Source organism: Mustela nigripes, chromosome 14 (assembly GCF_022355385.1).
Source record: "Mustela nigripes isolate SB6536 chromosome 14, MUSNIG.SB6536, whole genome shotgun sequence".
In the NCBI taxonomy this organism is placed as follows: Eukaryota; Metazoa; Chordata; class Mammalia; order Carnivora; family Mustelidae; genus Mustela; species Mustela nigripes.
In genome coordinates, this window is record NC_081570.1 from 99,977,249 (window position 1) to 100,003,705 (window position 26,457).

Here is a 26,457-nt window from a genome sequence, read left to right on the forward strand (position 1 = left end):
CTCTATAACTGAGCCAGCCAGTCACTCCTTCTACCAAGCATTTTAGAGGAGCTTCTATGCGTGGTCTAGCAGATTTCATGAGTCAAAAGTGGCTCTGAAAGGTGGACCTGAGTTAGGCAATGGGCCCAAAAGGCTCTATTCGTATACTGAAAACATGCCCCCAAAAGGAGAGTGGATGTATTTTTCATCTGGTGCCAGTAGTGAGGACCAGTCACATCTGCTTATCACTGCAGATAAATCATGAACTAGAGGGGAAAAAGGAGGGCTCATCTAGCCTGCTCACGTGGCATGGGGTTGCTGCTCTTCATAACACGTCCCTCTCTGGTTCTTTGGCTCTAGTTCTTGCCTTGCAACTACCCCCCCCCCCCCCCCCAGGAAGCTTAGAAATCCCAGAACGAGCTGAGCAAAACACTGCTCCCAATCTTACATACATGGAAATTGTCCCAGCCTCTTGTGGAAATGTACATTCACTTCACTCATATAAATACTGGGCAGATTTGCACCAAAGGCGTGGATGGGTAATCTTCTTCCACAATACTCCATTTCCCTTTTTAAAATGTGCCTTGGCAGAAAGAGAGCAGTTGGTAGAAAAATTAGGCAAAAGTAATGCGTAAGACATAACATGGAACCATTCTGGGTACCCAAGGGATAAACAATCCCATTTCAACTCCTGGCCAGGCCAGCAGCTGCAAGAAGTTGATAAGGATGCGGCAGATGGGGCCGCGAAGCCGAGGAAAGCACACATTAAAGCCTTTGAAAGGTTTGATTTTTTTTTTTTTTTTTAAGAGAAAAGGAAGCACCTCCCTCTGCTTTTTACCCGCTATCTAGTTTCTTTTGCATAGTCAGTGCAATGTACAAAATTACAGATGGGTTTTGCCGAATCATGTGTCACTGTTGTGGTTTTAATCATTCTATGATTCTCACTTTGCAATAGTGGTGAACTCCTCGGTACTATCCCAGTGTTCGAGTGGTGTGGGGAACGTGGACTGGTGTGCTGTGTGGGAGGGCACCCTGAACAGGAAAACACAGCTCCTGCTTGGCTCCTGCCTCCTGGAAAGTGCTTCCTGTTAAGTCCACGGTCGATGGGGACAACACTCCATCGTTTGAGAAAGGCGGTGTGGTCTTATTGTCAGTTCCTGTGCTCCATCAGTCTCCTCCTACCCCTTCCTGTCCCAGCCCCTAAAAAGGAAAGCTGTTCGGGAGCTCTACTTGTGAAGCTGCCTCCAGGTGGGTGGTGCCTGCGCAGATCTGGGGGCAACATGGCCTTGACAATCAGGGTAACTGTGTACATGTACTATGATTCATCTTTAGCAGTTGACAGTAAAGCAACTTGGGAAAGAAAGGTCCCTCCCCCCACCCCCATCATCTGTACAAGGCACTCTTCAGGCTGGGGGCAGGGTGGGGTAATTAAGGTTACAATGCTTGACCCTTGAGCCTAGCAGGCCGATGCCAGGGGCAGAACACCACACCTCCAGGGCTCAGCTTCAGAGGAGAGAGGCAGTTTAAGAGAAAAGAGGACAATGGGCTCCAGTAACTGTAAACAGCCGTATTTTCAACATAATTTACTACAGGTCTCTGAAGTGTATATAAAACATTTTAGTGCAACATTTTACAAATAGTTTTCCTTTAAAAAAAAAAACAAAAAACAAAAAAACCCCCAAACAAACCAACAGCTCTCTACATCATGCATGGGTAGTTTTCTTACCCTACCTGTTTTGTCAACAATAAACGCAGAGAAACCATTGTTTGAAAAGAATATGAAAACCTGCTACAGAGACACCCTGATGAAGGAGGGTGTGGTCATATCAGTATCCTGGGATGGGCCTAGCACAGTGTAGTTTTTCATGAATGCAACATTGTAGCTGTAGATAAGTCAAGAGAACAGCTGGTAGTTTTCCTCTCTGGGTCCTCGGCCTAGAACTCCCGTAGGCCGTGTGCAATGAGGTCTCCAGCCACTGGAGGGCACCATTACCACTCTTTCCGTGGAAATGGCCAAACAAGGTCCTGGGTATTTTTCGAAAAAGCTGAAATGCTCACCCTCTGATGGTAGCCCCCAGCCCAAGAGAAAATATACAGGGGAAAAAAGAAAAGAAAAACCCAATTATTAAAATACTGGCTTCGGTTTCTTTTCCTCCTTTTAAATTTCCTGCAACTGCTTCACATTATTTAATTTGTGCGTCACCTACTTTTCTATAGCTGAGAACCAATGCGAAGTCAACTCTGTCGTTTATACTCCCAGTCCCACCCAGCCCTCTGGAATCTTCCCCTTCTCACACAGGAGAAAGTAAGTCGTCTTCCCTCACTGCCTCAGGCTAGAAATGAGGGGCTAATTTTCCCACAGAAAGCCCACGTGGCTGAAAGGAAGAAATGGGGCCAAGGACTGCCTTCTTCCCTCCCTGCTGAGCCGGCTGACGACCTCCAAAGTGTTGACGCAGCCTGCATCATAAATGGGAATGAGCACATCAGGCTACAGGAGGGCTGAAGGGGTGGTGCCTACACACGGCCCCAAAGGAGAGCACTGGAGTGGGGGGAGGGGGGGAAAGGGAGGCAGGCTTCCCCTCAGCTGAGCACCTGTGCCACCCGCACCCCCACGGACCCCGAGATGGATTGGCAGCCACATGGCCTCCTGCCACGTCTGTTCAGCCTCAGAACAGTCGATAGTCTCTCCGGTTAGACTTAGCTCCAGAATTCCTGGTGGCTTTTTCTAAACTGTGAATTCCCTTGGGATTCAAGATGCGAGCTCAAGAGGAGAGGAAATGGTGCTCTTGGTCAGCAGAACAGAGAAGCCCAGGGCATAAGCACTCCTCCCATGGAGTAGGCAAAAGGCAACACTTGTAAACCAGGACGGGGCTCCAGAGGAGCCAAGCACACTGCCCCGGGATATAAAGGAACAGGGTGACACTGGCCTTGTTGGGCTTTGGTGGGCCTTCGAAGGAGATGCCACCATAACAACAAATAACCAAATCACCAAAACCACAAACAAGATCCAAGAAGGGGAAGGGCAAAAAGCCACACCCAGGCCTGTGATCACTTCCCGCTGAGACTAGGCGTCCTCTGAATGGGTCACAAAAGGGCTGTATCTGGACCTCTCCTGGGCAGATAGATATTCTTACAGCGGTAAGACACAGGAGGATAGAAATGGTGGATAAGAGAGACAGGGCTCTCTCTGAGGAAACTAACTGCAGGCAAGAAGAAAAACCTAGTCTTCATACCTCCATCCCAGCAATTACAGCTCCCCTGGTCTCCAAGGTCAGGCTCCCTCCAAGGTCAGACTCCGGAAGCCACCTGGTCCCACCCTGACCCTTGCAGGAACTTAGCCGTCACCCTGGCCCGTGCCCCCTCCAGGTGTGCCGTGTTAGCTATGGTAGCTGCTCGGGCCCTGGTGTATTCAGCTCAGACTGTCCCCTTTTCAGGCTCCCTGGCCACTTTCCCTTTAAGAGTTTGGCAAAGCACCTTAGAATGGAAGCCCACCCGCTCACAGTTATCAGTTAAGAGACTGCTCGTGCAGAACAGAACAGATGGAGCCAACAACTCGTCCTTTCTCCTTCCTTCGCTCATCACTGGCTTTGACCAATCCGAAAGTCAGGAGCTGCTAAACGTAGCCCTCTCCCCACTTCAGCTGGCAAAGTGCGTGCCATTTGGAGCTTCTGACTTCCTCTCCAACAAAGTGGGGGTTGTGTATTGTTTTTTGTTTGTTTTCATTTTTTTTTTTTTTTTTGGCAAGCTTGGGATGAAGCCTATTTTTCGCCTCCCTGGCAGGCTGGTTGGGTACCATCTTCTCCTAATAGGGTTATGCTGGACTTCTCCTGTATGTACACAGTTCTTTGAAGCAAAATTCAATGCTTTCATCTTGACTACAAAGGGGTTCCAACCACTCCAGCTGAGGGAAACGATAAGATACAAACTGGGCCCACTACACATAAATTTCAAGTCTCATTAAGAAAGTAAAAAACGCTCGGGCGGGTTCTGATCCATGGGTAGCATTTTCAAGTATGCAAAAACAGTAAGTCTTGGAAGAGATTCCTTTGCGCCGTAAAGTTCATCCTTCCTTTTGCCATCAGTGGTACGTTTTTAAAGAGAAAATCGTCCGTCACATTACGGAATCCAAAAAGGGTAAACCGAAGGGATTTAAAAAGAGTCCATTACAAAGAATAAGAACCCCTGTAACATCTATCTGGGAATACTCTATAAATCAGTGAGTAGACGTGGCACCTGGAGCTACTCACTACATTACCGGAAACAAAAACAAGGAGCCTAATTCTGCAGGATAAGGACTTCTGCTCCAGAACAGCTAACCAACCAGGACTGCCACCTCAAGGCAGTCTGTCTCTGTGACTGATCGGGGACTTCGAACGCTTCTCAAGTCTGACAGTTTTCGGCGTGAGCACTCCAGGGGTTGGGTGCCGTCCACTGCGCCATCACAGAGCAAGAGGCAGGAAGGGAGAGTCTCAGCTCCTCCGCGGCTGAGGTCCGCTGGGCTCCACTTAGTCTATGGCTCCTGGGTGGATGCTGAGCACGGGGGGCTCCAGGCAAGTGGGGGAGTAGTTGAGGTGTGGCTCTTTGATCCACAACAGGGGTACCCCGTTCTTCCCGTCCGAGTTCTTGCTGGAATTGCGGCTCTTGAAGCGCACCAGCAGGATGGTGATGATGAGGATGCCAAAGATGGGGAAAGGGTAGAAGAAGACGAAGTAGAAGAGGGCGTCATTGGAGCAGATGATGGACTGCAGGGTGGAACCTGGAACAGAGAGGCAAGACCGTGAGGGCTGGGAGCCTGGACCTCTGGCCCTCGCTCCCAGAAGCCCTCGCGTCCAGCCCGACCCAGCTCCCGCACCCACCCTGTCTTTTCCTGGCTGCTGTGAAGAAAGGAGAGACCACCCCCCTAGCCTTGCTCTCCCAGCAGCGCCTCTTCCCATTCACAGCTGGAAGTTCATTCAAAGCAATGCCTCCGTCTCCTGCAGGGAGCCAGTACGGACTGCCTGGAGAGCTACAGAACCAAATGCGGTTTATTGATTGTGAGCCCAAAGGGATAGTGGAGCAGCTGAAAGTTCTCACCACCTGCCCGGTGAAAACTTGACGTGTCCCTCTGGACTCCGTTCTGCTCCAAACGTCCTTCTTTGGGAAGGACACGTCCTCTCCCCACCTCCCAGCTTCTGAAAGCAGTTTTACTGGAAATGACACTTACTCACTTAAAATTATCAAGTGAAATGCCATTACGGACCATTTACCAATGTCCACAGTGTGTGTGTGTGTGTGGCTGTAAGGAATTCAGTGCTAGTTATTCCTGGATGTGGAAGGGAATGAAACTTGCTCCCCCATGCCCCAGACCCAATCAAGTTCTGCTCTGGTGTACGAGACCTCAGCAGCAGACTGTTTTCTCTGGAAAACAGGGTTGCTGATGACCTCTATATACTGTAAAACTTAATAAATAGGAACATCCACAGTGGGAAGATAAAATGTGGACTAAACACCTTTGCTTGTACTTTGGGGTTATTCAGTGGATTATGAGGGGGTCTGAGTATGATTTAGGCTTTTCTCTGCTTCCCTTTCTACTGCATAGCCATTGCTCAGTATTATTAAGAAAATTCAACACACATTTATACTTGTTAGATTTCCAAAACATATGAAATTGCTGATAGTCGCCCACTTTCGACCTACAAAACCTCAATTTCATATGGTTCCATCTCCCAAACAGGAGGTAGTCAAAGAAAAGAAAAAGCTGACAAGACAAAAAAACCTCCAATCAAAATTACCCAGGACAATGTTTTGGCTGAAACGGAAAAGAGGTTACGGTTTCCCGCAGATTCTTTATTTGTGCATTGCAGGCAGGTTCTAGGATGACACACGCCATCTTCTGTCTGCTCTATGCCACACTTGGACAGTAAGGGCAACTTAAAAGAGCGACTTGTGAGAACAAATCATTCAGGCCAGCAATGATTTCTTCCAGTCTCTGGCCATGGAGTCCCTTGATCTGATGAGAAGACTGAGCTCTGGACCTTTCTGGAGCAGCTGATGGCGAGCAGGGCCCTACAGTATCTCTGATCATCCCAACCACTCATGCAACATCCAGCTCCACCTCCAAGTCACCCTCCAAAACACACGTGAGCCAGGAACTTGAGAAAAACAGAGCAGCAATGTACTCGGGCTTCATTTTGTGTTCTTCTGAGTCTGAAATACGCTAACTGGCTAGAGCAGGATGAGGTGAGATATTCTGAAGAGCGACACCATGATGTCGCTTGGGTACTTGGATAATGAAATGTTACCAAATGGGAATCTGGTGGAACATCCAGTTGATTAGGAAGATTCCTGGATGGTATGTTCCCACTCTAACTCCTATCCTCGACTGAGGGTCAACTATACGAACTGGTATGGCAAAGCCAAAATGCCCTCGACGGGTGGGAAAACTGCTTTGTAACCCCGTAATCAAGCTCTGATTTTATTCTTCCAGACTGCTGGATTCACCAGCTGGAACCAACGGTTGGAACCAGCAGAGACATCCTTCCCCTGTAACCTGGGCCGACTCACTTGTGTCCAGAACCCGGATGCCGATGGGGGCCGACTCCTCCTCCGTCAGCCGGTACCACTCCTTCTGAGGGCTCGGCAGCCACTCCTCCACGCGGCAGGAGTAGTTCCCAGTGTCCTGGGGGCTCGCCTGAAGCACGGTGAGCCGGTAGAGCAGCGGAGAGAGCCTCTGGAAGCGAAGCCTGCCCTCCCAGGGGCTGCCTTCTGGGCCAAAGACGGCATCTGGGCCCACGCTCAGCAGGGCCGTCCGCTCCATTTGGTCCTCCTCTTCCTCCTCGTCCCCTTCCTCCTCCTGCTCACCCAGGCCAGGGCCGTCCCTTTCCCATCCGGCTTTAGTCCTCAGAGAGTACCAGGCCACGGCAAAGCGGGAGTCCTGACTTGACCGAGACACAATGCTGCAGTCCAGCTGGAAAGCTGCCTTCTCAGACACTGTGGCGTTGGGGACCACCGTGTCCACCTGCAGGGCAGCGTCTGGGGGGTAGGAGGCAAAAAAGGAAGAAGAGGCTGTTTTGATTTCTTTGCTCGAAATAACCTGAATGTCCATCACCAAATACACTCTAGTAGCACAGTAATACTATACAGCACACACCTATTGAAAGTAGCAAGGTGGTGCCATGTGCCTGGCGTGGGGGAAGGAGACTCCAGAAAGATTGCTAGGCTCTAGAACACTGTGTACCCTATAGGTCACTGTATGCAGAAGAAAATATATTTTATTTCGACACACGTATGCTTATGTTTGCTTCGAATATCCACAGAATTCACAAGAAGCCGGTAGCATGGCTGCTTATGGGACTCCGTGGAGGAAACATTTATTTTCACTGCAACCTCTTGCAGGGGCTGAAGGGCCCCCCTAAAACTCACATCTATCTGGACCCTCAGAATGTGACCTTCATTGGAAAGCACATCTTTGCAGATGTGACGAACTCACCCTGGGTTTAGGGTGGGCCCAAATCTAATGACTCGTGTCCTGATAAGAAGACAAGGGGACACACAGAGAGAAGGACATAGAGGCAGAGACTGAAGCAATGCGGCCACAAGCCACAGGACACTTGAGGCAAAGAGACACCGGAAGAGGCAAGGAAGGATTCTTTCCTAGAAGCTTCACGGGGAGCCTGGCCTTGCTGACAGCTTGCTCCTAGACTTCTAGCCCACAGAACTGTCAGAGAATAAACTTGTTTCAAGCTACCAAGTTTGTGCTAATTTGTTATGGCAGCTCTGGGAAACTCACTCAACCCTCAGCAGCTTCTGAGTTTGAGCCATGTGGGTGGGGACTGTTCCCCAGATCATAGTGAACCGAGGAGCAGACTGTTCTCCAAAGACTCAAGCCCGAGACCTGAAAGGGCCCCTCACCCTGAGCACAGACCGCCCTCCACCTCACCAGAAGGATGACATGGACAGCATCCTCCTGACTGAGACAGGAGACACAAAAGGGCCAGGAAGAGGGACCCAAGCAGGTGAGTCACAGACACCACCAGGCAGCATAATCAGTTTCTTTATTTTGCTGCTGCCTTTTTTTTTTTTTTTTTTGCTCAATGGGACAAGTACTAAACAAACAATCCACTCCCTACCTCTTAAATGGCCTGTCTGGCTCCGTTTATGAAATACTCATGACAGATGCCAACACAACGGCAATGAAAGTAGAGATACCAAATCGGATTCTGCTTGGAGGAAAACCAAAGAGGAGCATTTCCCAAGTATTGTCCTGGGCTTTCGATGAATTGGCTTAATGTTGCTCACAGGTCAACGCAAAGCTGGGGTCCCCTCACCTCCATGGGGCTCTGCCAAGCTCCTCGAAACCCCCCAGGGCCCGTCTAGAATCTCAGTGTGCATCGCTGGCACAGAAAGGCTCAGGAACCTTCTACAGGTGGTGGGAACAACACCTTGGCCCCAGCTCCCAAGAGGGAGAACACATTGGAGGGCAAGGCGGCAGGATGCAGAATATCCATCCAAAGGCAACTCACATTCCTTGGCTCACTGCTTACCCTTCCAGAGAGCAGGGCTGACTGTAACCCCCAGAGCCATGAGAGAGAAATGCTGCAGCTCGCGGGGCAGTCCACGGTATCTTTGCTCTGCAGAGCCTACTGCATTAGTGTCCTAAAGCGCCTGGCCAGTGAGAAGCAGTGGACCCCAAACAGCAAGACGATCGGCTCCTGGACATTTAATTTCCTGGAAGGATCTGTTCCTCACCTACTCTCCTTTGTTTTCTTCTCGCCTGAATGCTTATGATCTAAGGATTGATTTATTTATTCTAGAGAAAGAGCCTGAGCAGGAGGGGCAGAGGGAGAGGGAGAATCTCCAGCAGACTCTGTGCTGAGCACAAGAGCCCGATGCGGGGCTAGACCTCACAACCCTGAGATTGTGACCTGCGCAGAAACCGAGAATCAGTGCTTCACGGACTGCACCACCCAGGTGCCCCGAATGCTTAAATATAAGCAGGTGAGTTTTAGTTTAAATTTCCTGGCTCCCTTGCGTGCCTCGTCTGCAGGAATGACTCAAAGCAAGTTTTCTAATGAAACAAATGCCCACCTGCCCACGCACTCCCACTCCCCTAAACATACCTCTCTAATTTGGTTGCCCATGTCTGTCCTCTTCTAGAATAGGCCCAACCATCTACCTATGCACACCTGAGCTCTCTTTTCTGTTTCAGGTACAAGCCCCAGGAAAGAAGGCCACCTCCAACTCTCCCCTGTATGTTAGGCTAGAATGCAGCAGGGACTTGGTAAATGTCTATCCCCTCCTAGTTGCCCTGCAGCCCTGGAGTGGGGACGTGCACATGGTTGGGTGCTGGGGGACAAGAGCACTCCGCAGCCACCTCTCTACAATTTCATCTTTGAGAGAAGACACGCAGCAGTTTCTAGGCATGGTAAAAGAAAAAAAAAAAAAACAAAGGCTCTTGGGAACTATGAGTAACTCAAAGCAGAGGTGATTTCCCATCCTGAGTAGGCAAGACCCAGAGCACTGAGATAATGCCTCTTTCCCAGAACAAATGGCGTGTTCACTCCGAGGTGTGTTCCATGACACGTGGGCCTGGGCACAGCTGCGAGGCTCCTGTGTCCTACCCACGAAAAGAGCGTTCTCGGGAGATGTGCCAGTGTGACAGACACTTCCAACAGACTACAGACAGGAACGCTAGGATGCATGGGAAACGAACAAGACAGAGCGTTCACGTGGACACAGGCCACCAGTCCATTTCTGCTCCATGTCCTCTGGGGGACCACTGACTTTTTGCTGGGACCAGGATGGATGAGGATGTGGTGTTCCAGAGGACCACCTCTGCTTTTATTATGGATGGAAATGTGTAACCATAATCGTACTGAGTAATTATGTTCATTTAGCTACTATAGAAATGACAAGGACAAGAAAGGCCACACAGAGTGGTCACTGGTACCAAAAAATTATTAGGTAGTGAGAGATTAACTTTCATCTTTTCCTATGTAAAGCAAGCTATTTCTATTTAAAGCACGTGAATCAATTCTTTTCCACTGAAAATCCACAAGCTTAACTTTTTTAAGCCACATGGCTACTGTTTTAAGATTTTTGCATATCCACCACCTTCTGAGCTGGAATTGTACTCTTTAACAAGGAAATATTCCACATTCTGCAACAGTTAACTGAAAAATGCTATTCTGGTTAAGAAATAGAACCACTTTAGGCCAAAGCCAGATGTGCCATTTTTCCATGCACTAGGGGGAAAAAATGTGAGACAATTCTGAATGCAAATACAAAATGTAAATGGTCATATATTTAGCTGCAAACAATGTGTTAATATACTCACTCTGTGCAGTGCACCAAGTATAACCCTTAGAGGGGAAAGACCCAGAGCCCCGCAGGCCTGGGGACATTAACCCTCACCTGGCCTCGTGACGGTCACAGCCATCTGCCCAGCAGTGTCCTCCGCCCGCTTATACCACACGCCACTGGGGCTGGGCAGCCACTCCTCCACGCGGCAGCTGTAGGTCCCGCTGTCCTGCACAGCCACGTTCTGGATGAAGAGTCGGTACACGCCGGGGGAAGGACTCTCCAAATGTAGCCGCCCCTTCAAGTTATTTCTGGCCGCCTGCTCCCCATAGTGAAAGGTAGCCTCGCGGCTCAGGCGGGCCACGGTCTCCCGCTCCGGGTGGTTGGGCTTCCACACAAACCACTCCACCAGGAGCTGGGAGGCCACGCTGGTGCGGTTCAGCACCACACACTCGAGCTGCACCTGCTGCGTCTCCAGGATCGACAGATTCCCCTGCGCTTGGCTGAGCCTCAGGCGGCTGTCTAGAAAGGCGAAGAAAGACACATTAGCCTCATGGAACAACAGGCAACTCGCATGCACCCTTTCCATGTGCCGGCCCATGGATGCCTTCTGCATACTGAAGGGCAGCGGCCCGCTCAGTTAGAAGAAAGGTCTCCCAGCTGTGGCACCCCAAACATTCTGAGTCCCTTGACCATGTGCCTGAGTTCACAGACTGCAAGCAGTTCATGGAAACAGCTGTCCCCCAATTTCTATCTCATCAGTTCAGATGCATAGGAGAGGACAAGTACGAGGTACAGATGACTCCACACCCAAATGAGAGCAGCCCATGAGCCTATGGGTGACCAGCAGGGCTGGCTGGGAAGGGTCAAGCAGATGAGGGCATGGTGAGACCCTCTTTCAAACCAAGAGCAAATTTTGAAAACTGACCACATGACAGCTAGAATATGCTGGACCACCTACCACAAAAGAACTGCAGACAACACAAATATGTTCCTGAGTTGGCTCTCCAAATCGCAATTCTTACTTTCTTGGGTTCCTTTGAAAGGTTCTCACTTTGAAAGGTGAGAACAGAACAGATCTGACCTTAGTAAAGAAACTTCTGATATCGATGGAACCAGTGACTTGAAAACTCAGCCAATCAGATTCTCTTCCAGAGAAAAAGTGTCACTGTTGACAGTATGTCCTGATGACATGCGTGTTGTTTCATAAAAGGTCCTGATGAGCCTATCTGGTTTAGGGGAGCCAAAAACCTACAAAACTGTAAAAGCACAGAAGCACCTGGAGAAGGACACCTCCTGAGTGATACCCAAGGTGGGGGTGGCATGCACGAGCAATTTTTACTCTTTTTACACTTCAAAACTGTCGGAATATTTTACCATGCAATTCAGTAAGTTTTATAATTAAAAGGTCAATTAAAATAATAGAAAAAAGGGGCGCCTAGGTGACTCAGTTGGTAAAGTGACCAACTCCTGGTTTCGGCTCAGGTCCCGATCTCAGGGTCATGAGACCAAGCCCCAAGTTGGGCACCACACTCAGCACAGAGTCTGCTTGAGATGCTCTCTCTCCCTGTCCCCCAGCCCTCTCCCCTCACTCATTCTCTCTCAAATAAATAAAATCTTTAAAAAAAAAAAATAGAAAAACTTTTATTTTTTATTTTTTTAAAGATTTATTTATTTAGAAAAAATATTTTAAATAACGAGTCTCCCCAAAATATACATATACATATATGTGTGTGTGCGTGTGTATAAGGCTATTAACTCTGATGGTCTCTGGGTTGAAAGATTATTTTCTTCTTTCATTGTGTGTTTTTCCAAAAGCTCTATAAGCATATTCTTTCTTATCAGTTAAAGAAGGAGAGGGGTGGTATGTAGAGAAAAGGAACTGGAAGCAGAGGCATAAGAAAACAACAAAGAAACAAAAAAAAAATCACTGAAAAGGAGGGATGTGTTGTTTGCATCAGCATCCTGTGAGTTTTCTGTTTATAGTGCTGTATTCCCACCAACAGAGATCTCACTAACTGTGTTTTGACAAAATCCATGCAGCCCTGTGTGTTGGCCCAGTTAGCTTGCTGTAAGTCTGTAGTCTCAGATGGGGAAATTCCCTCGATAAATTTAGGATCCACTGAGAATCTCTTCGTTTCTGCACAAATGAGCAAAGGCAACGTTGATGAATGGTGACTAAGAGGGAACTCGAGGTGGGCGGGGATCGCGTCCTCCCAGCGGAGAAAGTGACCCAAACTGAAAACAGGCAGGAAGAACAGAAACCTAAAAGAACATCTGTGGGCCAAATGACAACTGTCAGTTTTCAAAAGCCCCAAGGACCAGCCTGAGGTCTCTGGAAAAACCAAGAGGGATAATGGAGAGCAGAGCTTCCTTCACACGATGCACCCGCAGAAGGGTTCACAGAAGTGTCACCATGAGGGACTGAGAACCCTGCATTGGGGCAGTCTCAGCAAGACAACATCCCAAGGGAAAAGAAGGGGAATGGCCCCAGTGCAGTCAGTGTGGGCCGGGCCACGTCCTGGCCTCTGCCTCTGGTTCCATGCACCATCTGAACAAAGGTGTACCGAGGGTCCTGGGAGACAAGCCATGGGAACAGAAAGGTGAAGAATATATCCACACACATGCACATATTTAGTTCTACATATAATACATACTATCTAATAATAAATGCAAATAAATAAATACATATTATCTGATAATAAATGCAAAAAAATAAGCAGTTCATAATTACTCACATACAAGTAGGTAAATAAACAGAATGCCAGGTGGTGATGTATGCTGTGCAGGGGACAGGGAAACAGGTACAGGGTGACTAGGGTGATAGTTTAGTTAAAATGCACTAGGAACACCTCTTTGAGGAAGAATGAGATCAATGAATATCTATGGTCAACGTGTTCCAGGCTAAGAGAACAGTAAGTACAAAGGCCCTGGGGTGTTCGAGGAAAGCTGCCATTTGTTTCTTATTCATTGAGTATTTCTTAAGGGTGCCATACCAGGGGCTGAATATACAAAGACAGAGCCCTGCCCTCAAAGTACTTAAAGTATAGTGGAAAAGAAATGCAAACAAATAATTATTACATCAGATATTTTATAAGGAAAAAGGAACCTCTGGTGATATGGGAAAAAGCAGGGAAGGCTTCCTAGACGTGGTGCTGAGTGAAGTCCTGGGGATGGAGTGAAGACAGGAGAAGCAGGAGAGGGCTGTTCCAGGCACAGAGGAAAACATAAATGAAGACACGGAGACGGGACTTGGGGTGCAAGAGAGCACCCTGGCCAGTCAGGAAGGACAGGCTAGCGACAACAGATTGCAGGCCACGTAGGAATGAGGGACAGAGAGGGAGCTAAATGGCCACATCGTGTGGGGAGTTCAAAGAACTAGAAGCGCTCTCTAACAAGGAGAAAGGGAGACTGACAAGAGCACCCTCCACACGTGAAAAGATATGACCCAAACTTATTCTGGGTTGTTCCAGGGGCAGATCTAGACCCTGGAGGGGAATTACAGGGAGGGGTTTTTCAATGAGCAGGGCTGCCCTGTGGTGGGTAGGAGGGAGTCCTGCAGAGCTCAGGTGCCTCCCCTGGTCTGTCAGGAAACAGAATGGGGGCCCCCACCCACACGCTCTGAGATGGGGGCCGAAGCGTAGTCCACTTTGAAGATGGGAAGGAATCCCCCCTGGGTGGAAATGGGTGGTAAGAAAGAAAGGGGAGCAGAGCAGGGAGACCAGAAAGTGCCTCCCAGGCAAGAATGCTGGGTATGGAGCCGGCACCAGCCTGAGATCCAGGGTGCAACCTGAAAACCCAGAAGGAGATCCAGGAGCTGCCGGGGTCCCGGCCTCACCACCTCGTGCCCAGCACAGTCACCCTGTGGGGCCAGCCTAGTGAGGAAGATGCTGTCCCTGACAGCAGAGCAGAGGGCACTTTCCTGAGTTAGCCTCAGCACCAGGAGGCACTAGGACGAGCCCCCCCCCCCCCCCCGGCAGTCCCTCCATGCTAAAGCCACTGGCCTGGGATGGCTGTGCCCCAGATCCTTACCTGGCTGCTTCACGGTGACCTCTGTGCGCCCCGAGACCTCCTCGGCCAGCTTGTACCAGGCATAATTGGGGCTCAGCAGCCACTCCTCCACGTGGCAGTAGTAGCTGCCGCTATCACTGACCTCGGCTCTCTGCACCGTGAGGCTGAACAGGCCCCCGGACACGTGCCTCTCGAACTGCAGCCTGGACCGCAGGCCCTCCTCCTCGGCGTAGGTGCCGTACTCGAAGGCCGAGCTGTGGGTGGTCTTCAGGATGAGCTTGCCGTCGGCATCCGAGGGCTTGTGCACGTACCACAGCACAGCGAAGTGGGAGTTCTGGCTGGTCTGAGACTTGACGGAGCAGCTCAGCTGGATGGGCCTGTTCTCCACCAGGGTGAGGGTCCGCTTCGACTTGCTCACCTGCAACTTTGTCACTGCGACGGCAAAGGGGGGCAGTTCAGCGGAAGCGCCGGACACCTGGCCGCCCCCCGCTCACCTGCGGCCCCCAGCCAGGCTATGCCCAGCACAGCTCCTGGAGGACTGAACGCGGATGGGCTTCCCCCGAAGCGCGGCTCAGCCTGCGGCAAGTGGCACGGAGCTGGCTTCACCCCAACATCCCTCCACCTTCTTCATATCACCCAGCCTCCAGGGGACTCTGAGAACACAGATCTGCCCAATCACTTCCTGCTTAGGAAGTTTAATGGCTCCCAACTGCTTATCGCTTATAAAGAAAAAGGGATCTGGCTCTTGCCCAACTGTTCTGGCTCACCTCCATGACTCACCCCTCCAGCCCCAACCCCACCACACGGCTCCCCCAGTCCCTCTGCACCTCGCTTTTATTTTTTTTTTTAAAGATTTTATTTATTTGATAGAGAGAGAGTGATCACAAGTAGGCAGAGAGGCAGGCAGAGAGAGGGGGGGAAGCAGGCTCCCGCTGCTGAGCAGAGAGCCCAACATGGGGCTCTATCCCAGGACCCTGAGATCATGACCTGAGCTGAAGGCAGAGGCTTAACCCATGAGCCACCCAGGTGCCCCAAGCACCTCCTCCTTGAGCTCTGGTCTCTGCCCCTCCCCTTCCACCATCTCCCCTCTGGCCGTTCTGCGCATTCATCTCCCCTCCCCCACCCCCCCACCCCCGTTCCTACTTCCCACCTGGGGCCAGCAGCCCCAATTGGTGCTGGCATCAGAACTCTCTACATATCTTCCGGCTGTTTTTCCTTAGTCTCTCTTCCACCCTAATATGTGAGCGCCCTGAGGGCAGAGATCAACCTTTTCCCTGACAGTCTGCAAATATTTCAAGTGTACTCCTCCTGATGCTGAGTGCCAGAGATGGCCTGAAGAACACCACCATTGTGCCTAGTGGACGGTCTTATCATTACACTCCCCAGAGGCTGGCACAGTGCCTGGGCTTCAGAAAGTACGTGCTCAGTGTCTGCTGGGATCTGTGGGGGAAAGCGTGCCCCGAGAAGTGTGGTAGCAGGCAGTTGGAGGATTGCTGGGGGTGATCTTCCTGTGGGCAGAGAGGGGGAGGAGGCTGAGAAGAAAGTGGCGAGCAATGGGACAGAACGGAGCTAACTCCAGGGTCCTTCCCCTCGCTGCCCTGCTCCAAAACCAGAGGAAGGGAAGGGCAGACTCCACAGTGCCACCCTACCTGCTAATTAAGGACTGGGCTCACATTTATGGTGGCAAGAAGCCAAGGTCTAAGGAAATACATCTCAAGTAGGTAATCTGGGATCATACCCACTCCACCCTTATTACACCTGGCTCTGCTTACTCTCCTACCCACCATTATCCCCCTACTGAAAAGGTTTTTAAAAAGAGGAAAAAGCCACAGCTCCAAGTTCCTCCTTGGGAGTTAACAGTGAGAGCAGCTTTTCACACCCCAACTGAAATTTCTGAAAGCCCCAGACCGTCATTTGGATACCTTGGTCACGCACAGGTCAACATTCTGGATGGCAGAGATGATTCAGTAAGCTAAGGGACGGTGGGATCTAATACCCAATGCCATTACTGCAAAAGCAACTCCAATAATGAGTAACTCAGTGTGAATTAGGAGACACTACTCACGAAGGACTGCTAAATTCACATTCCCACAGACCTTCTCAAGCCATTAAGAGCAAACCAATATGAGTGGCACCTGGGTAGCTCAGTAGATCAAGAGTCTAACTCTTGATTTTGGCTCAGGTCATAATCTCAGGGTCATGAGATCAAATCAAGCCCAGTAAAGGGCTCCATGCTGGGCTTGGAGTCTGCTTAAGATTCTCTCTTTTCCTCTCCTGCTCCTCCCCCACCACCTCTTCCCCTCTCTCTAAAAAAAAAAAAAAAAGAACACACCAATATGAGAGAGAAATCCTACGTCCCACGCCCCACCCTTCTTTTTGTCTTTTTTGTAAACTAGCCCCATCCCCAGCCTTCTCTCTTCTTCAAACACACAAAGTCCTCCGGGGCACACAGGAATCCAGGGCAGGGTTTACCAGTAAGCTTCCCAGCTCTGCAAACTAGATGCATTTAGCTTGCCAGTCGACTTTTCAGATCCGATTCCTACAATACTTGAAACAACCAGCTCCCTTTTCATTCCCTTCCAACCCAATTCACCACATGCAAATGATATCTATATCAGCACAAATGATACCACCTGAATTATCTGGTTCTTGTCCAAAAAACTGGGTTGTTCAGTGTAGAGTAGAAAGAGCTTTAAAATGTATTATTAATTGGGGCCAGATTATTTTTGCAACTGTTACTAAGGAAACCTCAATTGCTATAGTAACTGCATATGTTAAACTGAAATCCTATGACTAAGCCTCAATTCGGTCACGTGGTCTGAGAACAAGAATCCAAGGAAGGAAGATGTTTTAAAGCATTTCCATTTTTTCTTTCCTTGCCATGTCAAAATATTGTGAAGTGTTGAAAAGCTTGAAAGAGAGGCACTTTTGAATGTGGTGCCTGCCTGACAGGTGGGCAAGGGGTCAGCTCCTTCTCTGTGCTTGGAATCTCCTTCCCCATCTCAAGGGCAGGGAGGGCCTCGCCTGAAGCCCAGGAGAGCCTGCAGCCCCCATGCCTAATTAGGAAGATCTCAGGAGTCCTGTCTGGTACTGCCCTGGGCAGTAGGAAGCCTGCCAGCACCATCATCCTTCGTGGGGAGGGGGGGAAGCCCACTTTAGGATAGTAGAATTTTCTTAAAAAAAAAAAAAAAAGATTTTACTTATTTATTTATGAAAGAGAGAATGAGGGAGAGAGAGCATAAGAGAGGGAAGGTCAGAAGGAGAAGCACACTCCCTGCTGAGCACGGAGCCGGATGCAGGGCTCCATCCCAGGACCCTGAGATCATGACCTGAGCTGAAGGCAGTCGCTTAACCAACTGAGCCACCCAGGCGCCCTAGGACTGGTGGAATTTTCATCGGTGTGATGACAATACCTCATAGGAATATGTGTAGCCTAAACGCAATGGTCTGTAGAAAGTTTAGCAAGAGTTTATTTACATTTTTACTACTTCCATTTCATTTTGGTCTCTAGGTTCAGTGCCACGTTCAAAGCACACCACGAGATCCAGAACTGTCAAAGTGGCCAACTTTCTACTAGACGCGCAGCCACTGGCCTGGGCCCGGCGTTGCCTGAGAACTTGACAGAGATGCAGATTCCCAGACCCCCCCACCCCACCCCGCAACCGCCCTGCCATTGACTCAGAATCTGCCTCTAACAAGATCCCTGGGTGATTCACGTGAACCCTAGAGCCTGAGAATCCGCAGACAGAGCCCCATGAGTGAATGGATTTTGGGAGGGAGACAGCACACAGGAGATGGGAAAGCCAGGGGCAAAGGCTGGGTTAATCCCCAACTGGAGTCAGCAGGAGGTAGGGGCAGGAAGAGAGGCTGGGAGTGAGGCCCCACCTGCCAGCACAGGCTCAGGTGAGTGCTGCCTCCAGGGGGCGCCTCAGGCTCCCAGGGCCGTGCTGTGCCCAGTTTGAGCGAAGGGCCCTTTCTTTGTGCACCTGCAAAGTCTTTCATAAGCCTTTCATGGGGCGGGATCCTGGGTTTGGCATTCTCGGAGAGGTGGCTGTGTTACAGCAAGGACAGCTGGAAGGCCGGGAGAGGTGTGTGGGGGAACTCGGCAGCCGGGGAGAGCAGCGGCTTCACTGGCCAACCCACCCATCCTGCAGACCCTGCTTTGTATGCCATCCCCCAAACCCCCGCCCCGAACTCCCTTCTTCCATCAGTAAAGGATTTCCTTACACCCTGCAAGAGCTCTTACAGGCTGTCTCACGCTGAGGTTTGTTTTTTAAAGGCCTTTTGTTTCCTACGAAATTATAAGCATCTGAAGGCCAGGGACTGTGACCCAACCATTTGCTAAACAAATTAAGAAATGGGTGATTGAATAAATAGGTGACTGATCTTTTCTTGGAGGTATGGGGATCTAAAGGAGAGGCGTTTAATCCCGACTGCGACAGGAGGGACAGCCCATTTCACAAAGTGTGCGACATCTGAGCTCAGCCAGCCCTTGAAAAACAAGTGTGTAGGAGTTGTCCAGGCATAGGAAGGGAGAGAAAGCAGTCAGTCCTGCAGGTGATGTCAGAGAAGTAAGCCTCCACCGGTCTGCAAGGGGCCTGGGATGCGTACCAGACGCTGACCACTGCAGCTCTCAGGGGGCCATCTGGGGCCTTGTGGGGCCCTCCGACATCAGCATCACCTGGGACTCGCTGAGACCATCGAACCAAAAAGCTGGGGGTGGGGGCCAGCGAGCTGCAGCCTCACCAGCCCTCCAGCCAAGTGGGAGGCACGGTGAGTCAGAGAAGACACAGGTGTGGCCGTGAGGTGGCTGCAGGTAACCCAGGAGACAGCAGTTTCTGTACGGGGGTGCACAGGGCCAGAGGGACCAATGAGGAGACTTGGGCAGTGAAGGAGCAGAGGAGAGAGGAGGAACACTGGGCTTTACTAAAGACAGGTGACAGCGATCAGAACAGTGAGGCACAGACAGGGCCAGTGGCCAGACAGCAGACATCTGTCAAGTTGAGGGAAGCAAGTCAGGTGAGGAGGGAAAGCTATGGGAGAGAAATGAGTGTGCGTGTGTGTGCGTGTGTGTGTGTTGCACCCTCCCTCAGAGAAGGAGGCAAAGACACATGCCAGTCAGGCAGCTACTATACCTAGGGCACCCAAGAGAGAGGGGCCAGGGGAGCTCTGGCCAGGAGCTACGGTCCCTCTATCCTAAGCCCCTGCTCTACTCTCCCCCCCATGGTCAGGCCCTACTTGACCCCTAGAATCTCTGGCTGGCCATACTCGGCCTGCAAGGTAGCTCTCCAGCCCCCACCCCGAACCAGGGGGAACTTCCTAAGCCACAAGCAGGGGCTTGCTGCTCCCAGCTTGGGGCCTGCTTGGGGTTCCTCAGGACCACAGTTTTCAGCAGATGTCAGCAAAATCTGCGGGCAGGTTTTTCTTTGTCACATTGATTGGAAGTGGGGGTGCTGAGCGGATGAGGGCCAGGGATAGATGCAAACCCAGGCCTGGGATGGCTCTGGGCCTCAAACCTCTGGCTCTGTCCTGCGTGACTTTCAAATGACATTCATGTGGGGGAAAACAATACCTTTTTTTTTTTTTTAGTTTTGCATGGTTTTAATATATGCCAAGTAAACGAAGGGAGGATCTTCCTTTGTTTTGTTCCACACTGCAGCAAGAGTTGCTCAGGATTTCCAGAAAGCATGTCGGGGAGAGCCGTGCTGCTGGGGCTGACGGGCCTGACAGTCGGTCGGTGTCTCTAGGGACAGAGCGTCGGCGTGTCCGCCCACCGTAACTGTCCCTGAGCCCCGAGTCACTGTGCTACGAACTCCTTTTCAAAAACATTCATCCTTTATCCCACAGTTAGGGCACTGTAACCATTTCTAAAGGTTATGTGAGTAGGCATGCTATACTATCTAGGAATTTCATTTTAAGAGTAGTAAAGGGACTATTCTGAACTGTTATAAAAAGGATATGATCTGAGCACCATCAGAACTCCTGATTGCTCAGATTAGAAAATGTTATTTAACCAATTCATAGATTCCTTTCCGTGTGCTAAGCACTGTTGTGAGCACTTCATAAATACTGGCTATTTGCTCCCCACCAGATCTATGAAATACGTAACATTATCCCCAAATTTAGAGATACTGGCCAAGGTCACCCTGCTGGTAAGTGGCAGAGCCCAGATTCAAACGCAGGCTGCCTGGTCTGTCCTCGCTTTTAACCACCACATGTGATGACCCTCCACACTTTGGTGTCTAAAAGGGACTCCCTTGGCCCTCGCCCACACACCTGGGGCCAGAGCCCTCCGTGACCCCATGCTTCAGTCACGTCAAAACACGCATGCTGCTTCCTCCCTCCATGATGTCCTCTGTATACGCTGCTCCAAGCCTGAACTGTCCCATTGCCCACCCCCAAGCCGGCCCTGCCACCATCCCTGTGACTCTTCCCCAAGCTTCGACATCTTCCCAGGCTGCAGGACAGCCTGCCAGGCAGGAATGAGGACATGCCCCTGTCTGCAGCTGCAGTACTGAGCATGGAAACTGGCACAGAGTAGGTGCTCAAATGTGCTTGCAGAAGGCAGCGGGAGGGAGGAGCGAGGAGAAAGCAGCAAAAGTTTGGAAGTGGAAGCAGCTGATGAGGAGTCACCCAGACATGCCCTGTCTGTCTTACCTGTCTGCAGACAGAGCAATGACCCTTACGTGCGGCCTGCAAACAGGTGCACCTGGAGTCACCATGACAACGGGGCCTGAGGAGGTGGGGGAGGGCTGGGGAACTCCCCTAGGGCTCTGGCGCTCCTGCTCACTGTCTCTGAGCCCCCAGCAGGCGGAAGCCACACGCACCCGGCATGCCAGGAGAATGAACCTCAGCTTCTCCTAAAAGAAAGCAGGGGCCAATCCCACTTGGGATGAGGCAGGCTGTCACTTACCAGACTGTGACAAGGACAGACACTGTTCACATGCCCTGGACCCATGCAAGTCAAAGAAAAAAGCGCTCAGCCCTCCCAATCTGCCAGGTCAGCAAGAAGAAACTGGAGAAAACGGATTTGGCAGCATCCACAGGGTATTAAATATTCATCCTGACTACCCATCAGTAAAATCCCAGCAGAATACACCCACTGACAAGTCGGCTTTCTACACCGGAGGCTCTCCTCTTGGAAGCTTGTTTATTGCTTTGTCAATTTGAATGTGCAATATTTAATAGCCAGACCGAGAGAGGGTCGTAAACACTTGGAAAATGAGTGCTGACATTTCCCTTATTGCTTCTGTATTTAGGAATATGTGAATGGAGGTGTTTTTTGGTGCTAAAGAAAATCAGAAGAAAGCAAAGCGATGCTTGGAAATTAAAAGAGAAAAGAATTGATTAAAAGCGAGGAATCGAATTTGTTGAACTGGCTTAAAGTCTTGCCTAAATGCCCCATGGGGGGTCACACTGTGATCGATGGGAATCAGGCTAATCTAAATCAACAAAATGGGAGCGATGGCGTTCCTCGAAGATCTCCTTGGGGACGCACGGATGGAGCAGGAAGTAGGTAAAAAGAATGGTCAATGATAGATCCACGATCGATTGTGCCATCCAGCCAGAAATTTTAATGCATCAAATACCTGTGATGTGGTCAGGCCAGCAGGTGGCCCTGGCAAGGACTGATCTGGGGCACAGATCACACAGAGCCCCTTGGGAGCAGGTGACATGAACAGTGAAAGGCTGACACATGGACCAGCACGAGAGAGCCAACAGTCCCTGGTTTCTCTGTGATTCTGCTGGAATAAGAATATTTGATAAAATATTCTTAAAAGCGATTGGCGGCAGGTGTTGGGTGGAGGGACACTCGATGGAAAACACCAGAGCAGGGGTAAGAGGACTGTTTTGAGGGGCAAGGACTGGAGGGAGAGCAACAAGAAGAGAAGCCCAGGCTGGTTCTGAGCTCTGGTATCCCCAAGTCTTAGGAGCCATCTTGTGGCAGAAGTTTGAAGAAATGGGTGTTAGAGGAGACGTCAGTTAAAATCCTTCACCATGGGGTGTCTTGGTGGCTCAGTGGGTTAAAGCCTCTGCCTTCGGCCCAGGTCACAATCCCAAGGTCCTGGGATCGAGCCCCATGTCGGGCTCTCTGCTCCGCGGGGAGCCTGCTTCCTCCTCTCTCTCTGCCTGCCTCTCTGCCTACTTGTGATTTCTGTCAAATAAATAAATAAAATCTTAAAAAAATAAAAATCCTTCACCATTAGCAGACTAGAACCTCTACGGGCACCTTGTGGCCCCAACTTGAAAAAAACAAATTGAAGTATTTACTAACGGGTGTCAGAAAATCACAGATGGTAAACCAGAGAGAGGTGAAGTCAAATAAAAGTACCTGGTACTGAAAAGGCTCCCTGAGAAGGAAAAAAAAAAAAAAAATTGCCTAGAAAATATGCAATATAATCAAATTAAGAGCTTGGGTTGTGGAGCCAGACTGCCCGTCTGGATTTGCATCTTGCTTCTGCCTCTTATTATGGATCACTGGGTAATCTATTTAATGTCTCTGTTCATGTCCTCGTCTATAAAATGGGTGAAACCTGGTATTGTGAGAACCAAGGAAGCTACTGCATCTAAAGCATTCAGGCTGGTGAGGAACACACACAAGAAACACTCCCTAAAGATTAGCTGCTGTGTCATTGTCACTATTCTCACTGCTACAACCACCTGTGCTGTGAGACTCCCCGTCAGCCAGCTCCAAAGATAAACTTCTTTCTATTAATGAGGCTGTTAACTCAATGCATTAAGTACGATCTCTGACGATATGGCCTTAAAGAAAGTCAAAGACCCCTTTCATCATCCAACCCCACTGCTTTTTAACAAGGCACACATGGGTTCAAATCCCAACCTCCCCCGCCCCCACCACTTACTTGACTTGGGCAAGTCAGAACCTCTGCGAGCCTCAGTGACTTTGCTGATAAAGTGGGACAGCAAGAGCCTCCTCCCAGGGTATCGGGTGAAGACAACACGGATCACACACGCCAAGCGTCTGACACAGTCAGCCCTCTGGTATTTTCCACTCTACTTCCCCTGCCTGCCCCACCCCCCACCATGAAGGCTCAGTACCAACCCGAGTGTGTGGCAGGGAAAAGAAAAAACGACCATGGAGCTCTTTGGGAAAGGTGAAGAGCTAACTGCATCAATATTTAGTAGAGGAGGATGGTAACATGAAGAGGGATGGACTCTCCCTCGTGCATCAGCCACTCCCTGGGCGGTGGTGTGTGGCCCCAGCACCCACTGGGCTCTCTGCAGCCCCCAGAGCACCTGGCAGCGGAGGGGGCACAACACTGCTCACCTCAGAGCACAGGCCACGTGACCCACAGCCCCTCCCCACAGGCTTCTGCACCACTGCTGCCCCTTCTCGCTCCACAGACTAGTTCGGCACAAGCCACAGAGACCCGAAACAGGTCTCAGAGCAGACCCTCACCCCTAGCTCTCCAGCTACATTTTCCACCCAGGAGGAATGAGATGGTGTGATGGAAAATGGAGAGACCTCTGGAAGCTGAGAAGACCGAGGCCCACCAGCCCCAGCAAGCTCGGTTTTCCACTTGACAAACTGGTTCACTGCCATCGTGCCTCCTAAGTTACTGGGAGCCTGGGTTTCTCCGCAGAGAAACCACAACAGGGATACAAACATCTCCATCGTTTCAGTGTTGGATGAATTTTTCACATAGGTGCTAGTAAGGACAAAGCCTGGCTCCCAAGAGGAACTTAACACATTTCTACCCCTTATTCTTTTTAGAAACACCGTAAGTTCGTCAAAATCCAAATAACTTGAATCTTTGCTGAGCTAATTCCTGAGCCTTTCCTTACGTGCTCCAGCCTTCGATTCCAAACAGGGGCAGAAGCAAGCAAGTATTAGGAACTGATTCAAAAAGGCAATGTCAGGCAAGGTCCTGAGGTCAACACCGAGGCTACCTTCTACAGCTGCAGAACCATGTGACGGGTGCTGTGGCTCACAACAGCGAGCTTGAGGGCCAGAGGAGACCACAAAATGCACAATTACAACTAGAATGTCCTGGTCAGTGAGACAGGCAAGTGTGTCCCTCAGCATTTCCACAACAAGAGGTTATACAAAATGGGGTCTCTGCTTAACCCTCCATTAACCCAAAAATCTACTTAAGCAGCACAGCATCTTCTTTGAGCTTCTTGCTGCCCAGGCTTAGGTTGTAACTGCACAAGGAACCCCTTCCCATCATTTATACAACTTGCTTGTTCCAAAATCTGGTGCAGAACAGGGCTTTCATGGGGTTAGAAGAGGCCAGGGCCAGCTCAGACAATACCACTATCACCATATGACGTGGCGGAGCAGACAGGTTGGTGAGTCGGTAGAAAAGTCCTCTTTGCAAGGTGTTCAAACCATCTTTGCAGAATGGGCGGGTCACAAAGTCAGAAAGTCGTCTTTGCAAGTCGTGTCTCATCCACACCACCCTTCACAACAAGGGTGCCTACCCTTTCCTATTCAGGGGCCCAGCGGCCATGGCAGGGAACCTGGGCCCACAGCCTGGGCTCCACCTTCCACCAGCTTCCAGCCAAGGAGGAGATGGGACACACACCGGGGACACCAGGAAAGCACAGATACCTACCTGCTCCTGTGCATTAGGAAAAGGGTCCAGGGAAGGAGCAACCACTCTCCTCTCCCACCCCGGGAAATGGCATGGGGAAAAAAACACAAGCATTCAAACCCTGGGTCCACCCTTTACCAGCTGCATGACCCTGGGCGAGTCACAGTCTTTCCTGGGCTTGTGAAAGGCTCATAAAACTAGCAACCCTAAGCACCTGCCATGAGGGAAATAACTCAGTAAGGGACTCTCCCGTCCCCTGTCGCGCTCAACATTCCTTAGCTGCCAACAAGGGACAATGGTCCCTCCTCCATGCTGCTGTTGCAAGAATTTAGGAGATGACATTAAGTAAAGAGAGTCTAAAAGGACAAGACAACTAAAAGCAGTTTGCAATTCCTGATTGGATCCTGGTTTGGAAGGAAGAAAAGAAGAAAAACTATAAAGGACATCATAGGGACAACAGGGGAAATGCTGGTAGCATTCCGCAGCGGTGGTGAATTCCTGGGCCCAACAGCAGTGTCCTGGTTGGATAGGAGAGAGTCCCTGTTCTTAGGAGGCACACACTGGAGGACCTAAAGGCAGGAGACCCGACCCCTGCCAATGACCCTCAAATGGTTCAGAAACAACAGCCCAAACCAAGCACAGGTAAGAGGTCAGCCATGGACAAGCCAGACCAGCAAACGGTCCTCTTACAGCCGCCTCCAAATCTGAAATTTCTGCAGCTATAAAGCAGGACCACTGAGGGCTCGAAGTGCGTCCCCTCTCTGTCCCCACGTACTGGCACCATGGCAAACCCCCAGCCCCCATGCCACTGACCTGGCTGCAGCACCCTGATCTCCAGGAGGTTGGAGGTCCGCTCGGCCAGCCGTGTCCAGGTGTTGTTGTAATTCCTCCGCCACAGCTCTGCCACACACTGGTACTTGCCCGCCTCTGTGTCGCTGGCCCGGCTGATGCTGAGACGCACGTTGTTGCTCGACTCGGCCTTCTCGATGGCCGTTCGGGTTCGGAAGCTGGAGGACCTGTCCCCCCACTGGACTCCTCCATCCCGGGTGAAGGTCACCAGGTCATGGAACTCGAGCGTGCCTACCGGCTGGAACCGCCACGTCACTGACACGGGGACCCGGGCCGGGTAGTGGGGTTTGATGATGCACTGCAGGTCGAAGGAATCACTGTAGGTCACACCCGGTGTGCGGGAGATAGCTGTGACAGCAAAGCCCATTTCTGCAGAGAGAGCAGAGACTCCAGCTGTGGGAGGGAGAGGGGACACCTGGCTTTCTCAGGGCAGTGTGCCGCAGTGATGGGACTGCTGGCAAAGCGAACGGAGCACCACCAAGGCTCTGGGTCTCTCCTGATGCCCGGACCACGGCTACTTTGGCTCTCACCTGGAAGCACAAGCCCAGAAGGTCACAAGACCCTGCAGACAGAGGCCAGAGGCAATTCTCCTTGAGCAGCACTGAGCAAGTCCCTCTGAGTGAAACCTTCATTTCCATCTGCCTCCCATCAGTCCCCTCACAGGAACTGAAGTTTGTAGGCAGAGCTCATCCTAGAAAGCTTGGGATCCCCGGCTGAAACAGGAGAAAAGGGGTGCCTGGGTGGCTCAGTCAGTTAAGCATCTGCCTGCATCAGGCTCCCC

At 50.6% G+C, this 26,457-nt stretch overlaps 1 protein-coding gene across 2 annotated transcripts in view; it reads right to left on the reverse strand.

The window, feature by feature from the left end:
* Nucleotides 1-1,547: 1,547 nt before the first annotated feature.
* IGSF3 (immunoglobulin superfamily member 3) overlaps nt 1,548-26,457 on the reverse strand; it is a 94,279-nt gene continuing 69,369 nt past the window's right edge. For both annotated transcript variants that reach the window (XM_059375849.1, XM_059375848.1), the window contains 5 exons: nt 25,641-26,045; nt 14,290-14,700; nt 10,372-10,779; nt 6,523-6,990; nt 1,548-4,735 (listed from right to left, as the gene is read on the reverse strand). In XM_059375849.1, coding sequence (XP_059231832.1) covers nt 4,485-4,735; nt 6,523-6,990; nt 10,372-10,779; nt 14,290-14,700; nt 25,641-26,045 — 1,943 coding nt within the window. In that variant the 3' untranslated portion in view covers nt 1,548-4,484. The remainder of the gene's footprint in view (nt 4,736-6,522; nt 6,991-10,371; nt 10,780-14,289; nt 14,701-25,640; nt 26,046-26,457) is intronic.